This window comes from Telmatherina bonti (assembly GCF_933228915.1).
Source record: "Telmatherina bonti genome assembly, chromosome: 17".
Lineage (NCBI taxonomy): Eukaryota > Metazoa > Chordata > Actinopteri > Atheriniformes > Telmatherinidae > Telmatherina > Telmatherina bonti.
In genome coordinates, this window is record NC_136615.1 from 26,013,865 (window position 1) to 26,037,672 (window position 23,808).

At 37.5% G+C, this 23,808-nt stretch overlaps 1 protein-coding gene across 1 annotated transcript; it reads left to right on the plus strand.

Moving 5' to 3' along the window:
* Positions 1-402: 402 nt before the first annotated feature.
* phf24 (PHD finger protein 24) lies at positions 403-23,808 on the plus strand (the record flags this gene model as incomplete). The annotated part of the gene is made up of 8 exons (XM_079257078.1): positions 403-828; positions 3,229-3,414; positions 9,057-9,135; positions 11,355-11,557; positions 13,348-13,511; positions 18,654-18,686; positions 20,632-20,709; positions 22,519-23,808. 8 exons carry the CDS (start codon positions 403-405, stop codon positions 22,613-22,615), a joined length of 1,266 nt encoding a protein of 421 aa, XP_079113204.1. The 3' UTR covers positions 22,616-23,808.

Below are 23,808 nucleotides of genomic sequence, written 5' to 3' on the forward strand. Positions count from 1 at the left end.
AAAAAAAGGTTCCATACACTTTTCTTTCCTCAATGATCTTTTAAAGCCCCATCCATTCTGACAGGAACTAAATCATATTTCTATGCTGATGATCCAGTCTTTTATCCAGAGGCACATTGAATCTTTAGTATCGCACTCTAAACTCTAGAAGAAAAGTGCACATGCTGCTTATAGCAAAGGTATTGATATTGGTATTTACAGGGCTCATGTAATTAACTTGTATTCACCAGTCATAAAGAAATAATAACTCCAAATCTGATGGCTGCTGTGGGCTTGTTTGCTTATGTTGCCAGTACTGTCATTCAAGTGCCAAAACGAGCCTGAGGGCTTTGATGAAATATAAATGGAGCTTATTTGTGTGACTGGACTCTGTTTTCTTTCTCTCTCCGTATTTCAGCAGCCATGGGAGTGCTTATGTCGAAGAAGCAGCAGGTGGACAAGGTCCAGAAATGCAATGCAGTCGTTTCTGCTTTCCAGGCGGGCATTAAGGACCGTCCTGCTGTTGCTAAACAGGCAGAGAGTGAAGTGGAGGAAGGTGAAGGGTCTGCCAAGACCTGCGTAAATCCTGATGAGAAGAAGACTGAAGAGGCGGAGCAAGAGGGCACAGACAGTAATGCTGGTCCATCAACGTCCCAACAGGCTGCTGCTCCCGTAAGAGACGAATGTAAAGTCAACCAGGAAGCTTGGTCGAGGTTACGGGATGGAAAAGGAGTGGAGCCGGAAGATCTTGACAAAAGCCATCAGCTCACGCCTCCTGCTTTTGTGCGACCGAAAAGGGAGGCCGATGATGACCAGCCTGTTGATGTGGAGCTGGAAAAGAAAGAGCAGGTATTAACAGTGAAATGTGAATCCTGTTCTTACAGATTCAGTATTTGCATTGCAAGATAAATATTTCTTATGGCATTGGGTGCAAGAGAAGTCCACAACATGATCAAAGCACTTCTGTTTTTAACAGTTGGAAAGGTGTTTATGTCGCATGTTTGTAGATTTTTTTTTTTTAAATTTTCTTATAAAACTTATATATTCCCTTTAGCAAAGTTCTGAAAGGAATACTTTAGCCTTGTTAGCTGTTCATTTTCTAACTTCAGCTGCAGAATTTTGAGGCTAAGAGCAACAAGAAAGCCTGTTCTCATGGCAAAAAGAACATTTTGGATGCCAAATCATGCGTTTTTGTAGTTTTGCCTTGTTGTAGTTTTGGATAATGTTTTGTAATTTTGCATAGCCTTTTTCCAACTTCAGCTACTTGGTGTTTTATTCTTACAATATAAAATGACATGAGAAAAGAAAACGTGCTTTTTATCCATGTTGCCATTAGATCATGTTGCATGCGCTGCTGTTGATTGCAGTTAAAGGCAGGTTTTTCTCTTTTTTTTTTGTGCGGTCAGAAGTTTTTTTTTCCCTCAGTCTTTGAGACCTCATCCTGACCTACTCATTTCTGTTACTTGATTATATTACACATACATTATATTAACTGAGGAAATGGCTACCTGAAACTGTTTTTCCTTCTTCTGCTTTGAGGAATTAGTGTTCAGAGTGCTAGAAAGCTGCTTTGAGAGGTCTGCATGCTGATTGCTGGGAATAGGTGTGAGTATTTTTACGCTCAAAGCCATTCACAATTGCAGAATGAGCATAAAAAAAACTATTTTCATAAGTCTTAATCAACACAAGCTTATTTGGTAAACATTTCAGAAAGTTTAACTTGGCCTCTTTTAAAATTATGCTTTATTTATTTAGGAACACCTTTATTTTAAATTATTTGTATGTTTTCTCACAGAACTAACAGAAACACCAGAAACAGAAACAGAAACAGCAAGAGCTTTGCATCCCATCTGATCAAACATGATATGTTAAAAAAAAACTGACAAGAAATCAGTGGGATTTAACTACATGATCTCAAAGATATTTTTTTACAGCAACAACAGATTATAATCTTTTCTTCCTCCCGCACATCAGCTGTTTGGACAAAGCAAAGGTGTGAAAATATGACTTTGAAGCTGTTTTTTTTTTTTTGCAAATGCATTTTTATTTTCCCCCACACTGGCTGTGATATGATGTCGGTGTGTGTGAGAGCTCTTCACAGTGAGCATCTTGTGGGCGGGCAGCTTTGGCTGGCTCTGAGAGGTGACTATCTCCAGGAAGATGCTGACAAACAGGGGAGCTAGTTCACAGAAGCACTGACAAGCAGCTTTGCTCTTTTGCACTGAGTAAACATTGCTTGACAACTCGATGCACCGATGCTGCGGCAAGACAAAAGTGAGGAAAAATGAAAGCAGCTCGTCTGTAGCGGTAGTCAGAAAATGAGAATAGAAATCAATTAATTCACTGGTATTTTTGGCTTCGATTATTCACAATAAACAGAGGCCTACTATGGGATGCTATTTGAACCTCACACCTCTTGCAGTTGCCATCTGTCACATAAAAATGTCAATTTCTTGATTCCCAGCCGTTCATCACACAATCATTTTAACATGTGTCTGTGATTATTAAATCTAAACATATTACATCTTGTGTAATATAGTACAGTATCTAGTAAATTGTAAAATTTTATTGAAATGAGTTTGTCCATAATTTTAGCTCTTGTTATTGATGGATTATCAACACAAAAACCCGGTCACTTTAAATGTGCAGAGCCCACCTCTGTGGGTTCCCTCCAGGACAGACGGTCTGATAATGTGGGATGTTACTGCCATATTTAAATGATATTGCGTCTTTGCCCTCTCTCTGACATCCAGCTTTTCACCTCGTCTTTGAATGAGGCCATTTGGGACAGCTATAAACACTCTTGCCTGCCAGTGGTCTGAAATCATGCATAATCCAGCTACACTAAGAGCAACAAAAGGCGGCTGTTACACTAAAACACACTTATAGTATTGTGCAGCAAATTGTTTGCAAGTCTGTGTTGATGTCTCTTAGTTTGGATTCATAGAATGCTGTTTAAACATAACATTTTCCTGCATTTACAGCTTTGCTGAAAATCTTGCAGCATATATGTCATTTTGACTGTGTCCACTGTGGAAGAAAAGTGGGAAATTTATTGTATGGATGACCAGCTGAGTGTGTCTCGGTTCTTAAGTGCATGTACAGTGAGTCTGACAAAGTCTAACTATTAACACATTATAAATATCAGTGTTATTCACCCTTCGGTAAAGGAAGATATACCACTAAAACAAAGATCTTTGTGGAAGTGGTACATTTTGAATCAGGCTTTCTGCTTTCTCCCCTCCCCAGCCACCAAGTGATGAGATGTGCGATGTTTGTGAAGTGTGGACGGCCGACGACCTGTACCCCTGCAGGATCTGCACAAGGGTGTTCCATGACGGCTGCCTGAGGGAATTAGGCTACCTGCGTGCTGAGGCCTTGCAGGAAATGAGAGATACAGCCCACACTGTCACTGGGTGGAGCTGCTACTACTGTGTAAGTCAGCACCACTCATTGCCACCTTGACTGTCTGGAAATGAAAACTTGCAACCGTTTCAAATGCAGAAATACTCATTTTAACTTAATAAATAAAATTCTATGTTGTCTCAGAATTTGCTTTGTAAGCATATGATTTTACATTTTAGGATCCACTCAAAACTTTAATATTTGCACTTTTATTCTAACTTACAAATATCCACAGATGCTTTATTTAACGCTAGTGGAGGCTTGATGTCAAGAAATATGGTTAAAATATATCTTAGGCGTCACTAAAAATGTAAACAAGGCCGTAGCAGTTATCTGAGAGAATAAACAATCTTTTATTTGGGCATGAAATGGAAAAAGAAAAACAAAACAAATAAAACAAGCAAACAACAACAACAAAACTGATTTATCACAAAGACAAATTACATCATAAATATACAAGGTGCTAACCAATGGCCTGTTGATTTTTACCTTTATAGTTTCCCCTCAATATCGGTTCCAATCCTGTGCTTAAATAGACTTCACTGCATTTTTAAACACTTACTTCCCTGGTGTTTGTGTAAGAGGCTTTATTTTGTTGAAATCACTTTTAAAATTATGCTAGCTGGTGTTAGACACTGGGTTCTGTAGGATTTTAAACTCAGTTTCTAAAGAAAATATTCTTGGGTAATTTCCATCAAATTCAGCACGTAAGCTGCTAAAGCTGAAGGAGAAAATTTGGAAGAGCTTAATATTTCTTTTAGGAAATCAGTTTTATAGCTGGCTCTAAACTGAATGCTAACATGTGCCACCTAGTTTGGAGTAGCTCTGCATTTCAATTTGTTATAGCTGGATAATCTACGCAGAGCTAAATATCGGGAATGACATCTGTCTCCTTTAAGCGGATATGAGTTGGGATAATAATTAGCTACAGCTGAATAAGTTGCCAGCGGTCGTTACCTTTGGTACGATAAGTTGTGCTGCCTTAACCCCCCCCCCCCACAGCCTCTTGTCAATATGCTGTTAGCTGTGATGTAAAATTACAACTAAAATGAAAAAATTGTAGATAACATTGTTGGTGGATCGAGGATATTTGGTTATGTGACAGGGATCTAGTTAGCACAAAGTTCTGTGCCTGATAGATAAAGTAGACTTATCGACACCGCAGTTCAGCAAAGTCAGCTCACTGAAAATGAATGAGGAGAAAAAGCTGTCAATCCCTTAAACATCCTACCTTTTACTGGACATGTGAGACATAGTTTCACCATGACATGTTGTCATGATAAAAATATTTCAGCTAGAATCCAAATAAATTTTGTGAGCATTTAGCACAACAGCTTCTCCAGTGATCTTCACCCTTTGAGTGGTTGATGCAGTCTGTTTTTAGTCAGGCATTTTACAGCTGAAGAGTGTTTTTGCTGGAGGGCTAGTGAAAGTGGGGGTACGGGCATTGCTGTCAATTGGTAGCCCTGAGAAGCTAAATCATTTGCCAAAACTGTTCAACAGGGGATGGATGTTTTTACACACTGAAAGAGCAGGCTGAAAGGTCTTTTTTTTTGGCTCTTTTGATGTGTTAGGAAGACAAGAAGAAGGAAACAATTCATTGAGGGGGAGAGAGAAATTTGTGAATTCGCGTTCTCTTGGCTACAGTGACCTACTACTTTGGCAGCCCTAGTCAATCAGCTGTTACAAGCCCCCCCTTCCCCCTACCTCATCACCCCCACCTTGGCCAGGTCTGACTTTTAATTTCATGCAAGCTAAAAAGGCTCCTGTGGGCAGATGGACTAAGTTCTCTTGAAAGCCAGCCTTCAAAGTAGACCGCTCCAAGTATGGCGGAGTCCCAACCAGTGAGAGGGAGGCAGGTGTTCATGCATACAGCTGATTCTTTTTTACACTGGCTTTAGTTGGGTGCTTGCAGTTTGTCCCAATGGGCTAAGGACTGAGGCACAATATGACATAACATTACACAGAGTTAAGAAATGCATTTGCATAGTTTAACAGACATTCAGGAAGTCTTTTTTTTCCCCTTGAAACATATATAATTATAAAGTTAGCATGGATTAAGATTAGGGCAATGGAATCTAAGTACACATTCATGAGGTATCTCTAATAAATCCAAGCATTCATGATTTTTCCCAACAAGAACATTCCATCTATCAACCAAATTCAATCTTTTGACTTTAAGTGGAACGCATTTGCAAAAACGGCCAAGAGGTAAATTTGCCTGGAGTCATTTTGCTCATAAAGACATTTTTCACAGTGGACAGCATGAAAAGCATGGGTGTAATGACTGGCAGTAATATTTGCTGAGTTCCAGTTTAGTGACCCAAGAAATTTAAACAATGCAGTGACAGCAGGACCTTTAACCCCTTGTTTAATGTACTGACATTATTATCACAGCCATGCAGATGTCAAGATGCCATCTGTGAGAAAAAGTATCCAAATTATACTTTTCACTCTATTAAGTATTTTTAGATATTCCATATAGTACTTTTAATGTGTTTCTTGTGCAGAAGTTTAAAATATTAATAAGTGTTTAATTACAATACCACCAGTTTGGTGATGAGGATATCTATTGCACTGATTTCAATAAAGTTAAACTTTGAAATTGTTACTAATATTCAAAATACATTTCTAAAAATTCTTAAAATTTCTTATAAACAGCTTTGAGTTGATGATGCTTATACTGAAACAAGTCATATTTATCGTGTGAGCCTAAATTCAGTAATCATTCGTTATTAGTGCTGACAAGCATCATGGAAACACAGTAGTTTCTTTTTCACCCTTATTTGTTTGTTTGTTTTATTCAAAGTAGATCATTCATGTGTTTTTTTAATACAATTCTTAACATTATCAAACTGCTTTCTAATTAAGACATTTAAAAAAAACTGAATATGACATAATCTTGTTATATTTGTATTGTCTTTGCTGCTTCGTTTGCTGGTTCGTTGACACACATACAGCTGCAAACTGCGTAAAAACAGATATAGCTGTGAAAAGAAATGGGGAGGGAAATTAGTAGTAGCTGCACAGTATGAAGTCATCTGGATTCATGTTTGATTTTATAGGATGAAGCCAAGTCCATCAGTCACCTCTTAGCTCTCGTTCAACACCGCCAACTCTCGAGGAAAAATGTATTGCTGGATAGATTTCTTGAGAATCTAGTTTATAGGCTTATCAGAGCTTTTTATTTTTAAAAAAAAAATCTGTTTATCATGCAACTTGGAAAAAGGGTTGAAGTCAGCACTTTTTTGGACCAGTGATAAAATAGTATCTGAAAAGGCAGGGACGACAGGAATTACAGGGTTTGGCTGTACAAAATTATCATCACTCAAGACATGATAGTGATGTAGTCTAGTGACTCACAATGAGCCACTTAGCATTAATTGTTGGCATATAAATAATTCTTGCACCTTGAAACTCAGGTGACTTCAAATGTAGGTTATATAAAGCTTTTGCCTTTCTTATTGTCATCATCGCACCACCGAAGCTTTCAGTTTTCTAACATGATGTCCTCCCATAACTATTTATGCAAGCCGTCAGCACAAGATTAGAATGCTTCGTTATTTTTATCTTTTATTCCCCGGGGTCCCTTTGTGTCCTAGAGAGCATATTTTCCAGATGCTGTCAGTAGGTGTTGCATAAATCCTTCAATCAATTCTAAAGTTTTTCTTTTTTTCTAAGCATAATGTTGAATTAAAATCTTATTTGACAGGCATAACAGTATCCTGAAAGCATGTATTTTAAATGAAATATTTTGATTGTTTCGCACACATTGGACGTTGCTAGCGGTGATGCTTGATGAATGTATTAAATTAATGAAGCAAAGAAATTATGTCTTGCAAAGAGCAAGCGCAGAAAGCAGTTTCCTGATAACAGCATGATGATTTTTTTTCCTGGTGATTTGTAATAATTAGTGTGCACACATGAATGGAAATTTCATGAACTGTTGTGGAAAAATGTTAACTCCCACTATAAGATGCAGATAAGCTTGCCAGTATTATGAATTCATGATTTTTTTTACAATGCTAACATCACATTTAACATCCCACATGTTTATAAAGATTAACTCAGACCAAAGGTTCTGGAGCCATTCAATAGCTGAAAGTTATCACCTGCATGTAAAGTGCTAAGTGATGTTGCTAGAGTGGTGGGAATTGCAAATGACTAATGAAAAATGCATTTCTGTTTTACACTCACCAGCCACTTTGTTAGGAACACCTTGCTAGCATCAAGTTAGAACCCCTTTTGCTCTTAGAGTGGCCTTTATTTTTTATGTCACAGATTCAACAAGGTGTTGGAAGCATTCCTCTGATATTTTGTTGCATATTGACGCGATAGCATGACACAGTTGCTGATTTGTCATGCAGATTTGTCTGCTGCACATCAGTGATGAGAATCTCCAGTTCCATCACATCCAAATGATGCTCTACTGGATTGAAATCTGGTGTCTGTGGAGGCCATTGGAGCACAGTGAACTAATTTTCATATTAAAGAAACTGACAGACTCTAACACAAGCTGTTTCATTTCAACATGAGAGTTTGATTTAATTTTCATCTTAACTTTAAAAGTTAAAAATATTTTCTTTCAGTTTTACAAGTGCTTTTTTTTCTTACATATTCATCCTGGATTGGAATAATTGGATTTAGCCAATGGATCGATAGTATACAATAGTATAAAATATCTATAGAAAGTCAAGAAGATGAAGCCATATACTTTAAAGACAAATTGCTTGATTTTTAATTCTTATTGTATCATTTCTTGCACTCATTTCTAAAAAAAGCAAAACTCAGTATTTTCATGATGCAAAACAGAGGCGGATACATAGACCAAAAAAACCCCAAATCATAATAGTAGCACAATTTAATTTTAATGGCAGCAAAGAGTGACAGCAGTAACTTACTTCAGCATAGCTTGTTCTCATTAGTAGCTAAAATATTTTCTTTGCACTCATTTTGTCACATAACAAACCCATTTCACAGCAATTTGCTGAGGTTGAAGGTGTCTCTGTCATGTGTTTGTTCAAGAGTGGGTGGTTGTGCACTTTATAGTCTGGCTTTTCTGAAGCCCTGAAAGATTGTATAATGGTTTAATAACTATGTAAACACACAAGAATTGATTTTCCCCAGGAATCCCAAAGAGACCATCAAGTTTTATTAGACCACTTTTGTGATCAATAATTTCTAAAGAATTTATGAAATTCACTGTTTCTTGTATTATACTTGATCTATGGATTTGCTGAAGTTTAAACCAAGTTAGAAAGCAATACACATAGACGTTCTGATACTTTCCTTTTAAATTCTATTACTAAAGGGGTTTATTAGTTTAATTTTTTTTAACAAATGAAATAAAAACACTTGTTGAAGACTGTTTTAGTTGTCAAGGAGAATATGATACTTGTGAAAATAGTGTATTTCATATTGAAACTAATCAAACATAGTAGCTATATGCACTTAAATATGTCAAAATATTTCTTTTCTTTAATTTTTTCTTTACTTATGATTCTAGTTTAAGGAGAATTGTCAGCAGAACATCACCAGTTCACACTTGACAACAGGACACCCACCTATGACTATGAACATACTTTCTTATTGATCATTAAAAAGTAAAAAAGTATTTCATAATTCTAAAGAAAGAAGTTCATATTTTGCTCTTGTCTCACCCTATCGTGCAGGACAATCTGAATCTTCTTCTGACAGAGGAGGAGATGTACAGTCTAATGGAAACATTCAAGCAGTGCAAAATCATTCCAGGTAAGTCTCTGGATAGAGGTTAGGAAATAGAGTTAGATGTTCAGTAATCCATGCTGTAGTGCCGGTTCCTCCGCCATCATATGAGTTCATCAATAATTTACACAAGGCTTTGTGTTAAGGCCATATCCAATGTGTTGGATATAAAAAATGGATGAATAACCATAGGTGAACAGATATGCTAAACTAAGATATGTATGTAACACCTCAAGAGGAACAAAAAAGTCAATCAAACACCTGTTGCAATCACAACGAGGTGTCTGCCAGCTTGGTGTTTACGACCATTTTTTACCCCATCTTTTTCAATTCGGGTGCATTGCATTTGAACAAACTAGTCTGAGTGGATTTAAGCGATTGACTCCAAATCTGGCAGGAAGCTTTGTGACAAGACTGGGATCAAAAGTCATTCAAATTTTTGTAATTGAACCAATGATGTTACCATGGCAACCCATGGAAAAAGCCTTCCCACCATCTTGTCGTTTACATCCATTTTTCCACTTTATATGCATTGTATGTTGGGGGGGTGTCTTCGGGATGAGGCTCAGACCCGATGGATGCCGCTTGTGGCTTTAATACTATTTGTACACTTAACATAGCAAATTTTCTTGAAATTTGACAACTTAATTTGGTTAATGATAAGGTCGCTTGTTCAATCCTTGGCTGGGGCAAGGTTTGGTCGGTGGCCTTTCTGTGTGGAGTTTGCATGTTCTCCCCGCATATGCGTGGGTTCTCTCCAGGTACTCCAGCTTCCTCCCACTGTCCAAAGACATGCATGTTAGGTTAATGGGTTACTTTAAATTGCCCATAGGAGTGAGTGTGAGCGTGAGTGGCTGTTTGTCTCTGTGTGGCCCTGCGATGGACTAGCGAGCTGTACAGGGTGTACCCTGCCTTTCGCCCAAAGCCAACTGGGATAGGTTCCAGCTTTCCCGCGACCCTGAATTGGATTAAGAGGTTTAGAAAATGAATGAATTAATGAATTTGGTTAATGCCAAATAAAAATGACACTTTTATTTTGATTTTGGAAATGGCTACCATAAACCATGACCATAATTGCTATGTTGTTTGCCACATTTTGCAGATATGTGCAACTTGTTGAGACTTTAATATACTGTTTAAAAGTAAAGCAAAGACAACAGCTTACAGCATACATGCTAAACCACATCAGCTGCTTCTATTAGCTAGCTAAGTAGTTAACATTAGCATCCCTGCTAATAATGCTTTCTGCTCTCCCTACTGACTGAAAACTGGTTCATTGTACTTCCCAATTTCTTTTATCTGCTCATCTTTTAAATCAAGTATAAGTACAGTAGCTAATGAAGGAGACATAAGCATCAAAGTACTACTGCACAGCTTGTCTAGACTAATTTAGTTTTAGACCCCATGATGTTGAACTCTAGGATGATATTTTGTCATTTCAAACAGTATTTAATTTATGTTTAAATTAGTTTAGATTTAATTTAGATTTAATTTAGTTTATTTTTTTCTGTTTTATTGAAGAAAAGCAACATAATATGATTATGTATACATAATAAATTGTCACTGTATTTAAACGTTTTAGGTCCTTTAAATTCTTTCTTGTGGGATGTATAAAATACGGAAATGACCACATTGCTTTCAAGATAATATATAATCTCTCTCCTTTGAATATAACAAGAAGCCTATATCCTATAGGCATACAAATATTAAAGGGAAGACAAAGCACATACTGAGTTCATATAGACTAGATATGTTAAAACTTTTCTTTTATCATTTTCAGGAGAAAACACATCTTTTCCATAGTGCCAATTTCAAATACAACTCCTTTATTTTATTTGGCTCCACCTTTTGATTATAAAAGTGGTTGTAATTTTTAAACTAAACTTAGAAAAAGAAGAAAAAAAAAACACAAAAAAAGATTAATTACATTCTTTTCCAGTATTAGATGTATGTTAATCAGCAATTTTTTGATTGTCTACTGTTTTGTGTAATTTATGACAATGACATTTGATACTTTTGAAATCTGTGTATAATCCAATGTATGACTCCAGTTTTGTGGTCATACTACTTTGCCAGCAGCTCAGTCAGTTTGTAAAGTAGTGGTATTATCCTACAGCTTGGCAGAACAACAGAAAGTGGGAGGTGGTCTTGCCTTTGTTGAACATGATTCATCACAAGCTAATAATATCTGGAAGACTGCTATGTGACTAATATTGTGTGATGTGATTAATTGCTCACTGTTATAGAGTCATGTCTGGTGTCAGATGAGTTGCTGCAGTACCGCCACTTTGCATCCAAGCAGCAGTTTGATAAGGACCTGACAGATGAACAAGAGGAGGAGGTCTTGGCCCAGTTTGCTGCTCTGGATCCTAAGAAAAAGGGTCAAATCGAATGGTCAGACTTTCTCTACTTTGAGTCTCTGGCTGTTTTGAGGAAATTGCGCACTGAGGTATAGTATTTGGTTAAAGACACAAGTTAAAAAGAAATTGAATGCTAAAGCAGCTTGCAGCCACCTTGGTTTTCTTATATTGTCACATAGTATTTTACGTTATTCCACATTTTTAACTACCTCATGAATAAGGGGTGTCAGATTGGGATGTCTTCTTGACATCTTCATTGTGTGGAGCAGTCCAGATGCTTTCTTATGATTCTTAGAAATCTCTTATCAGTCTGTTATGTTGTTATGTTATCCAGATCCAATTAAAATATAGAGTATCAAATTTGCTCAACAAGTTGGAAAGTTTACAGATGTGAAGCCACAACAATATCTATACAGATGAAACAGTGTAATAGCACTGTGATGTGTTTTTATGTGCAGATTTGGACACTTGTTTATTTAGTCTCTTTAAGTCTCTGTTTTTTTCCTTTATTTTTGTATTGTTTAATTTTTTTTTTTTTTTTTTTTTACGATTTTTGTTCTATATTTGTCAAAAGAGTTATATAATCTGGAGATTTGCATTTTCTTCCTTAAAGATGTGGAATCCTTTAGCTTTATGTTCACCTTTAACCTGAAAGGGCAAAAGAAATATTTCATGGAGAAAGCAGACAAAAGTTTGAATAATCAGAATATATGCCGAGACCGGCAGAGCATAAGTTGTAAGATATTCTCCCATTCAACACTGCACACCTGTTGGAGACAGAAGCCATCAGCTCAGGGTGGCTATTAGTTTTTTTTAGTTTTTTTTTTTTAAACAAAAATTAAAAGTGGAATTTATTCTGGCAAGGTGTCCCAGTACAAGTTTAGAGATCCTTTCAGTAGCACTAGTGTACAGTCATTAACTAAAAGTGGTATAAACAGAGGTCTGGATTTTGTACCAAACTTAAGTTTTGCTTGATGAGAAAGGTTGCCAGAACAAAGCCGTTTCTCTTTAAAAGGAATATGGCAGCATTGCCCTATTTTTTTCAAGAATATGATATGTCGTTTGATCAGACTCCTGATCAAACAACAAGACTCGTGAAAGACCTTTTGTAGTGATGAGACCAAGGTGGAGATATTTGGTCATATGTTTTTAAAAATTAGATGAAAACCAAACAACACACAACATACATCTCACATCAACTGTGAAGGATGGCAGTAGGAGAGTGATGTTTTGGTCTTGTTTTACAGTCATATGACAGCTTGCAGCTATCGAGTTGACCATTAACTCCTCTGTATACCACAGCGTTTGAGAGTGAAATGTGAGGCAATCTATCCAAGCTGTCTGACAGCTAAAGCTTGACTGGAAATGGTTCTTACAACAGATCAATGATCTCATCATTAACTTGAAAACTGATACATAAAACGTTCAGATTCAGTCAGGATGCTCTGTTTCATATGAAGTCAGATAATGTAGATTTAAGATTACATGCTAAAAAAAAATGGGTATATTGGAGCATTAATGCATTCAAATGATTGTATTTAATGGTATTTATATTATATTCATATGATATTAATTACTAAAAAAAAAAAGAAAAGAAAGTGGCACTCACCTGCTTTGGCAACTAGTTTTATTTCTGTTGTGTAGGCAAAAAAGAGGTATAATATTGTTGGTATGTGACTTGGGAGTAAATTTGGATTACTGTGTCTGTGGGGTAAAGCAGCGATGCAAGTTTAATCAAACAGTGCAAATATGACTGAAAATGATTTAGGCAGAAGCTGTGCAAAAATGTGAGTGGAATTAATATGATTAATGCTACAGCGTTAATTCAGCACACTCTCACACTAAACTCCCACTTCTTGAATTTATTCATTTTTTCTAGAACTCATTGGCACGTCTTTTGACTGCCAAGGAGCGAGACAAGGCGAGGTCCGTGTTTCTTGGTCTGGATCTAGACAAAGATGGCATGATCACTCGAGCAGAATGCCGCCAGGCCCAGCAGTCCTGGTTCCAGAAGCTCAAAGACTCTCAGTCCTGCAATGTGAGGTAAGGACACCGCATGTTACTTCTAATGGCAGTAGTTTGGGGAGTCGGGATCTCATCTGCATGCAGACAGCAACTGGCAGACGCAAAAGAGGATGGGATGCTTAGAGAATACAGCCAGTGCAAAAGCAAGGCTCGATAATGAGCCGTGCTGGTCTCTCATAACATATGCTTTATCTAGTGGACATAAATCACCATGACAATGTCCATTTTCATTGCCACGGAGTCGACCCGCACATTCTTACCTAATGACTGTTTTAAAAAAGTAGGGATACTTTACAAAGTGTATATGAAGCACAGTCTAATAATTGTGAAGCATTTGTATTTAATTGACGATAGTAATCAAGTGTTTAAATCAAGGCATTTTATTGTTCTTTGGTACAACTACACGTTTTCAATTCAGTGCAAGCTACGAGTAAATCTGTTACGTTAGAACAACAGTTTTTTAAATCAACTCTTGTTTTAAAAACTTTTTTGTTTTTAAGCATATGCATGTTCATTATGCTCATTTGACCTCATCTGGCATGCTGTTCCAAAACTTGACTACTTTGTCCAGCATTTATGCACTTATTATTTTGTTTGTGGTCACTCTTTGCTTTATTCCAAAGCATTCAACATCTGTTAATTTGAAACTAAAGATTTTACTATGTGATTTGACAGCCAATGGGAGATTGTTCCACTTTCCTTAACTTTTCAGATCCTAAGTAAGAAAAACAAAGGCCAAACTGTGTCAAAATGTACCAAAATCCATCTTCTTACTTCTCCAAAACATTTCTTTTACTATGACTCCAATATTATTTAAAAACGCATTTTTGGTTGTAGCGTATTATCATTAACGTTAACCTGGGATCCAATGTCTGAGCGACAGTGGGTGTTTTAATTATTAATTCGTTGTGTCCTTAGACAAGCGGACGATCTCGGGGCACCACCCAGTCCTAAATTTGTTATAGGCAAATCAGGCAGGGAATACTGTAATATGACAATGATATTTGTCTAATAACAGATAACCATCAGTCTCAAAATACGCTTACTGTAAGTTTTCGTCAGAGGGAACAAATCACTTCCTTAAAGATCGATCACGCTACCACAACTTCTTAAAGTATAACACACTATTAAAAACCACACTGGTTAAAATCATCAGGCACAAATTAAATTAATAATGGAAACCAGAAATAGTGTCAGCAAGCATCAAATACTGAATTAGCCAAGATGAGAGAGAGGGAGGGAGAGAGAGCGAGCGACAGAGAGAGTATGGAAACTCGAGCCGAGCCAAAACCAAAACTGTAAAATAAAATTATTAAAGGTAAAGTTATGTAAGCAGCTTACATAACTTACACAACTTGGAAGGTTGAAAAAATGGCAAGTCTAATGAAGTTAACAAGTCCTATGTCAGGGTAGACTATCAGGCGGATACCGGGGGAATGGATTTAAAAATGGCAGCTTCTGCTCAGACATCAGCTGGATCGAAGACAGTGGAATAATGGGTTGGCCTTACTTCAGCGCCTTGGTGGTCGAAAACCCGAACCTTGGGTCCAGTGGGCAAGGATTCAGTGGTCGTCCTGATATTTGTCCAAAGGGGACCTCCACAGAAGTCAGGAGCTCGCCTGGAACCGCCTGGTTCGACGTCTGAAGCTGGACCCAACTCCGATTAGAATCCACAGGTCACGGGTGCCGGCAAAGTCCTGGGTTAGCTGGAGTAGTAACGTTCGGGTTGTCCGTACATTACTGGTCACAGTCTTTGTGGCCCGGGAGAGCAGCTTCGATGGTGTGTCATAAGCAAAAATTGTTCAGCCAGAATTGGATGAGTTTTCTGGTGTTAACCAGTTGAGCGAGCTTAATAAAAATGAACACGACGCCAGACGGACAAAACATGACTAAAGCAAACATCAAACGAAACGAAAAGAAAACAAACCAAGAGAAAAAGTAAGACCAGAGGAGAAAAAAACAAGACGAAAAACAAGAGAGCGAGTTCTGGGAAGACCCGCAGTTAAATTTGCCGGCGATCTGGGGCGGACTTTAGATTATCCAATCAGAGCGCAAGGGTCCAGACATGGGGTCTGAAGGTTTGGTCAAAATTCTAAGTTCTTGGGGAATTAAACTTAACATTTTTCCAACCTCAAAACATGTCTATAAAATCCATTTATAGATGAGAAGTATGAATGATCATTATAAATATGAACCTTAAAACAGTTTTGCTGCTGTCAAAAGGGGAAAAGGTTTGTTAGCAGGTACCAGACATTTCATAAAGACATTTCAATACACTTCATCAATGACTTTCACTTTCCACGGACCTGGTGGGTCAAGAAATCATTTCCACACAACAAGTTCTTACGTTGAGTCAGTGTCGTTAATAACAACAGCATATAATGTTAATCACTGTGTATTTAATCAACCTGAAATGCATATCTCAACCTGTTCGAGGGTGTCTGCTAGATGGTGCCATTGCTCCATCCAAGGAATCACAGAAATTAACTAACTTGCTAACTTCTGTGGATTTCACATCTGAAAAACGGTTAAAGTCTTGGATTCATTTAGAAAGGAAGAAGAGTCCATTTATCCAGGTGTGCTGAGGATACATCCAGTATTTTATACAGTTTAGAATTCAGAGCTTAAAGGTCCTGCTCTGGAATTTGGTCTTTGTGTGCTGTGGGTACAAAAGGGACCTCCTGGGGTGATGGACAACAGGCTCTTACCAGGGTCCAACTTCAAAAGGGTGCCATAGTCTGTCTGTGTAGACATTTCCTACCAGGAACAAGATAAAACCAGCAGGGTTCCTGGTTTAAAGTGGAGGTCTGTCTACTCGGATTAAGATGGATCTGATTTTTAGGGCTTTCATTGAGCTCTGTTTTGGGGATGTGTGGATGGACTTCCTTTTGAAGTGGAAAGTCCTGCGTCCTTATCTGATTCAGGGGTTAATTCGACCTTGGGAGGTTGCTACAAGGTGCAGAGATGTATTCATATATTTTGTCATTGGCTGTGCCATTTATGAGCAAAGGCCTAAAAAATCACCACAGAGATCCAATCGGTTGATCAGATCACACCAAAACAACCCTGAGTGTTTGTTTCTTTGCTTTTTGGATACTTCTGTGAGTTGTGTTGGCTGATACTGACTTTTGTAAGTCTTCCTGAACTCATGCAGGCAATATCACAGAAAGTTCTGTATGAAAACCTGAAGTTGTTCTCATCCAACACTGGTTTTCATTTGATTTAGTAGTTTTCCCCAAACTCCTCTTATCTTTTCATAAGTCTACAAATTCTTCAGTTTTTGTTGAAAACCATGAATATATTCTTAAACTGTTGAAATATTTTCTAATTTTCTCTCTCCATCTTCTCTATAAAAGACTCCGTATCTTTGACATTTACTTATTTATCCATAATCAAGCATCTCTGCCAGTAATGTGTTGTGGTGACTAAATTAAAAATACCCATAAATGCTTCCGAGAAGCATGAACATTTGATATGCTGTGTAAAAAATGATCTATGGGTTAAATGCCTTTTTTCAACAAAACACCTAACCTTTCTGCAAATAGGGCTGATGTGAAACTAAAACAAGTTCGTTTGTTGTTCACTATGCCTCGTTGCGTTTTTCAACTTACATCATTTTGATGTTTGCACATCCTCAGATTTAACATCAGGTACATCAGATATTTAAATACATTTTTCAGAAACAGTTTAAAAATAGCTTAAAAAAAACTAATACCAGTCTCAAAGCTGCTGCATGAATAATACTGTTGTGTGCATGTCCATTTATAGTCTGTCATGTATTCATTGTATGTGTTAGGAAACAACAGAGATCAAAATTAAGATTAAACAGACTTTCTTGTCACCATAAACTTGCAACAAACATTTCACTGATGACAGTTATTTTGGCAGCACGAGGAGTTAAAAGATGAAGTATATTTGAGGTATCTTGAGATGAACAGCAACTGTGCAGTATCATAGCTGACATGTCGCAACCAGTATGTTTTATGTTTCTCCAGATATCTATATCTTTATTTTTATCTCTATCTATATCTATATCTCCTTAATTTTTCCAAGATGATTCTGTTATAAATTCTTGAAGCTCAGGATGAACTTATGATTTATGATCAAATAAAAATAACGCCAGCTTGATAATTTTGGTCCAGATTTGAAAACAAAGTCATATTAAAGTTAAGACATACTGTGCTTCTTCTGTGTTTGCACTGGAGGAAACATTTATTTTTTAGCATGTTTTCTGGCAATCAAAATAAAAAAAAGCACAGATCTGGCCCCTCTGAGATCCATTTTAACTCAAAGTTCCTAAGGCTTCTCAACAGCTCGACTATCTATTTCAACCTCTCACAATCATCTCCAAAAATCCCCACCCAAACCCACGGCCCATTGTTTTACATCGGCACTCAAAAAGGTATGACTGTCCACCATGCAGTGTTAGATGTCTCTGTAACTGTTGTTTTCCTGTCTTAAAACACAAAGCTAGATGATTCAAGACATTGCTCCAGCTTGGTATAAAAACTGTGTCATAACATTAACAATAACTGCTCAAGCCAATAAATGTGGTAAAGCTAACCTATTTAAATCATGCCTAAAAGAAACACTTAGAGATGAGAAATAATTTTTAAAAAAAGCACATGTAGTCAGCTTTTTCTTTTTTAAGGCAGAGGCGCCAAGCTTCTTGACAATGTGATATTTAATGAGTCAGACAGTCTGAAGCTGTTGGTGTGCTAACTTTAAACCGAATGTGAGATGTGAATAGGGCAACATGAACGCAACAAGGCTGGACAAGCCTGAGCAACAATCTGACAGCAGAGCCCACCTTTGTGAAACTTTTTTTTTTTTTTTTTTTTTTTTTTTTTTATGAGGCCAGATCAAAGGAGAGACAAAATAAAAGATCACTTTCAAATATTACTCAATCCAGTGCAACATCACAACAAAGTCAACACATCTCTGGCTAAACCTTAGCAAAATGTGAACAACATGAACTTCAAAGCAAAATTGAAGAGTTTTTGCAGAGTTCCTACTGTACCACGGAACAGGTGGTATTATGTTAATATATATCTCAACACATTCCTTCCACCGCTGTCTAAATATGTATGTAGGTGCTTGTGTGTTGCTTAACATCTTGTGCTGTCATACCATTCCATACTTCTCACCTATTCCCTACAGCCTCATGGGATTCTGCTCTCCTATGAATTGTGGGTGAGTGTGACTCAGCAGTGCATGGCTCTCCTCTTCCTCCTCCCTTCAACAGCTTCCAGCCCTCTCCAGCCCTCAAGCGTTCTCACACAAACCCTTGATTTAGATTTTTAAAAGGAGAGAGATAGGGGGAAACCGCTTATCTCCAAAGTGACACTCTTTCTGAGCATAAATCAATCAAAGATGCACGTAGTCCTGGAAGAAGTTTAACGAGCAGAGTGCAATCTTTTCATATCCTCGGGTCTTGTTATATGGAGACATGGATGAGATTCAGTCTGGCGTCTAATTATAGGGATCAAAAGAAAGCCTTTTGTTCTCTTTAGAGGAGTTTCTTTTTAAGCCTCACTTAACGGAGGACATGGTGGACGGCTGGAGGTTGTGAGTCTGCACGCTGTTCATCAACCCTGTGACGTGGCCTCATTCATGCTCATTAAATAGCAAAAATGCATATGTGGAATATGTTAGGAAATACAGCATCCTTAGATTGGGAGTTAAATTAAAACATGATGGTAAAGGGGGAGTTCACAAGGAATCCCCAGAGGGATCATACAGGAAATTAATCTGGGTTTTAAATTGAATGAATATTATTATCATCATAACTTGTTCAAAAAAACTGTTCAGTTTTACCTAAAAATTCACTGTAAAAGACGTCTATCTACTTAAAGCCTTACTGTGTGCCTTTCCAACATTAAAAAGATGCATTCCTGGCTTGTTTTATAGCATTGTCACATTTAATATGTACATTTTAGGAGCAGTATTCAGAGGTCAAGAAACTGCACTTTACAAAGTTTGCTTTCTGTACATTGTGTAACGTTGCAGCGGAATTTTACTTTAGACATGCTAGCAAGTGGATATCAACATGGCGGCCATTTGGAATACACGCATTGACTGATTCAGCAAAGAAACCCAAGCAAGGATTGTCTGAGGAAGAGAAACAGAGCAAGAGATAAGACAAGAGTTAACATTGTGTGGACTCTTGTTGTATTGAGTGACATCACAGTGCAAGTAGGATGCAAGATGGATGCTGAATTAACTGTCACAAGGTGGTACGTTACAGAGAAAATCTGCTAAACCAAAACAAACTCCCTTTCATATCGGTTTAATTTACGCTCTAAATGCAGGTGGTAACCCTGGAAACATATGAGCAACAGAGGTTGAGTTTCAGTTCATCATATTCATAAAATAGTGAATAAAAACAGGGGAAAAAAAAAAACTTCTACCAACATGAAAAAAAAGCTCTTTAGAGAAAGTTGTTATTCACATTGGAGGAAGTGCAACTAGCTTCATAAGAAAGACTGCTGTTCTGCAGCATATGATATAATATCCTATAGATTTCCAGAAATAAAATTATTTAATTGTTAAACAAGTGATTTCAGCATTTTCCTTCAGCGGGACATCCATTGCAGCTGTTGCCAGCTACTTTTTTGTTCAATTTATTTTAGTCCAGTCAATGGAAATTCACCAGAATTCATTTGCTAGTCAGTGGAAACTTGGCCACTGTAAATCAAGAACTGGTCAAAGCTGGACATGAAGGAACTTTTTCTTTCTTTACCTGATTAGTTGCGTTAAATAATTTCTTTTTAATGATTAAAACAAACAAAAAATGTCAAACTGCCACAATCTTTGTCAAATGAATATACTTGACTTGTTTTGTGCATCAATAGTCAAAAACTCAAAAATTTGTGGTCCACAAATCCATGAACTGAAAAACTACGTAGTCTTAAAAAATGATGTGTGGATTCAGTTTATCAGAGTATTATCACATCCAAGTACTGGACAGAATGAAAAGGATTTAGATACATTTGCCCTTTAAATGTCTCTTTTAACAATTTGCCCCTTTTTTTGTTCTCATTTTCTTTCAGTGCAAGGACCTGTAATGTTCCTCACTGTGCTGTTGTCACTTCTACTAATTGCCTGACACACTTTTCATCTCTTCCCTTCTGCACAGTATAAGTCATGTTGGCCCCATATGTGAGAGCAGTCCAGCCAGCTCTGGCAGCGACATGAGCAAGACTGATGAAAGCAGGTTGGTCCTTTTATATTTAGTGATCGTTTGTGGAAACAATTAAAGCTCTTTTCTCACCAGGCTTCACTGAGGTTTAAAAATGCCTTGCTAAAACTGTTGCCATAACACTTCTCCCACATGGTTTCGTGATCCCACAGCGATTGTTTCTACAAAAGGACTGTAGGCTTTTCTTGGACAGCAACATTCATTTCGAATGAAACGATGCGACCCAGAAGGCCCCCACAAGGACAACGATGAACTGCTCGCTTCAAGCTTATAACTGCTTTTGCTAATGACTTCAGAGTTATCAGAACATGAAGGCAATGCTTCTTTGGGGTAACATGACTTTGGAGACTTTTTTTTTATGCTGCATTACAAGATTTTGCAACAGCTGAATATAGAGAAACCCTAATATAAAGGATACTGCCAAACTTATTAGGTGAAATACTAAAAAGCAGATAATGTTTCATTTCTGTAGCAGATTTCTTTAAAGCATAAAGCATATTTTCTAATAGCTATATCCATGATGTTATTTTTTCAGACAAAACCTTGGCATTTATATTGTGGAGGGTTGGATATATTCAAACTCAACCAGGTTTGATGCAAAGCATCACTGCACAGCATATTCAGGTTTCAGAGACAGGGTTCGGGTCACCTCTGTGTTTTCTTGTCCATATGCAGCACTTTGGGATATTATCTTGTTGAAACAGAAAATTCAAGTATAACTGAAATCCAGAGCAAAAAGGTTTTGATTTAGGTTTTAGGTTTGCTAAAATTGTTCTGCGTCCATCTCTCCTTCTATACTAACTCAGGTCTGTAGGAATCCACCCCAGCAGCATAATGCTGTGATAACTGTGGTTTGACTGTAGGGGCCATAAGAAAAAACTTTTGTTCCCAGTGGGCTATCATGGAGTCATTCTGGTCTAGCCAGTCTGCAGCTAGGTGGAAAGGTGGAAAAGCCATAAATCTTGCTGCGAAGGGTTTCCTCAATCCTTCGATGGATCTTTGCCTTCACATGATCTTGTCTCACTGGTCCAACATTTAATTACCAGACAGGCTACATGTCAACAGGATTGTGCTGTTTTATTCTCAGTTAATAAACATGAACAAGTGGTAGTGTCTCAATGACCTCAGATATAAGATATTGAGTATTATCAAAAGCACTTAATGCTTGTAATGTTTGTAAATATGATGTGTATGTCTTGCACTATATGGAAAAATAAAACACTCTAAAAATGTGGAAGTTAGCTCTGATCAAGGTCAACTTCTGCACCTGGTAAACAATGATATCTGTTGGAGTAACATAGCAACTACATCAACATCACCAGTCAGCTTGGACAGTGTATAATTAGCAACTTGTGACATGCCTTCCCATGTAAAGAAGTATCGCTCCAGGGATGAGCCCTATATAAGTGACTGGCTTTCTTCTGAAGGAGGCCTTCCCCTTGTCCCGCTGAAGCTGTGTTAGTCTGTAATAAATGTAGTCCCCTTCTGCAATCATCAGCTGCTGCCAGGTCCTCTCTGTAGCATCAACAGCATAGAATATTCCACAACAGATTGGCGAGCCAGCCAGGAGTCAAACCTAGAGTCGAACCTAGAATCTTCTGATAGTCCTCAACAAAAACTGCTGTCTTCTTGTCACTGTGAAAAAACAGAAAAAAAAACACCATACGAAAAATGCTTTCAGGCATTTGCTATAAATAGAGAATGAGTTCAGCTTTGTCGAATCTTTGATGTTATAACAAAACTATCTTCAAACATGAACCTAGTTATTAGTTTTAAAGTCTGACTTCTCCGTAATAACTCAGAAATCTTCTTTGTGTTCCACAGGCCAGTGACCTGGGCAGACTTTCTAAGAGAGAGTGCCATCTATATTTTGGCTGCTCGGCCCAATAGTTCTGCCTTGCACATCCGGTTGCCTCTATAGTCCAGGATCCTCCGCTGCGGCCAGCAGAGAGAGGGAGCCTGATATAATCCACGGCACAGATGAGCGGGGGAAGTTAGACATGCTGACACGATGTCATGAGGATGGCAGCTGAGGAAACTGGTTAAAGCAGATCAAGCCACTGTCGGAATCTCTCATCCTCTGCGTCACCTCTACACCACAACACTGACAACACACATGATGACTGACACACTGACTGACGATCCAAGTGACGGTAACTGTCACTGGTCCCAACGCAAAATCCTGACAGTTTCCAATCCATTTGAAAAACAGGACGGGGGAAAAACAACCACCCACTCAAAATTAGTTGGTTTGTTATGTTACTGAAGTCATGTATCAACACAGAGAGGAAGCAGGGATTTTCACAGTAGCACTGTGTAAGCTTCATAACACACCTTCTCAAGTGGGTATGCGTTAGTGTGAGAGGCTAGTACTCTTTCAGATTCAGTATTCAAGTCTTTGGTTCTCATTGTATTCTAATAATACCTTCATATTACTGTAATAGGATTGTGTTCACCATCAAAATTTCTTTGTCACTTTACACGAAGGCACATGCAACTTCATTATTGGTACTGTTTAATTTCTGTAAGGAAATTAATCCCGCTGCTGCCATTATCATAACACAAAAAGAAGAATGAAAGCTACAGTATATACACTATATTATAAGAGAACTGCTACACATACAGTATAAATTATTATACATTACAAGCTGTATTTATTCCTGTATCCTCTATTGTATCCTCTGTTTTTCCCATTTTCATCCAAGGATCTGTGTTCTTCTAATACTAACTGTGAAAAGGAAGTAAACTTTAATCAAAGCTAAGCTTGTGTAGTACTCATTGTTTCTGTTGTGCTCTCAGAACTGCACTATGACAAGGTGGAAATATTGTTCCTACTGTTCTAATGTTATTAATTGCACCTTGGGAATGAGACAGTACAGACGGAATGTTGTGAGACGTAATGTAAACACTTGAATGAAATACGGAGAGACAAGGACATTTTAGACTTTGTTCATTTTCCCTTTGCTGATGTCCAGAAGACATTATGGAAATTCTTTAATGTTGCATAGTGTACATGAACTTAAATGCACATGAAACTTCCCTTTGAATCACTGAAAATATAATGTAACAAGTATGATTTTGTGTTGTGTTTATGCCATGTAATGAAGGAAATAT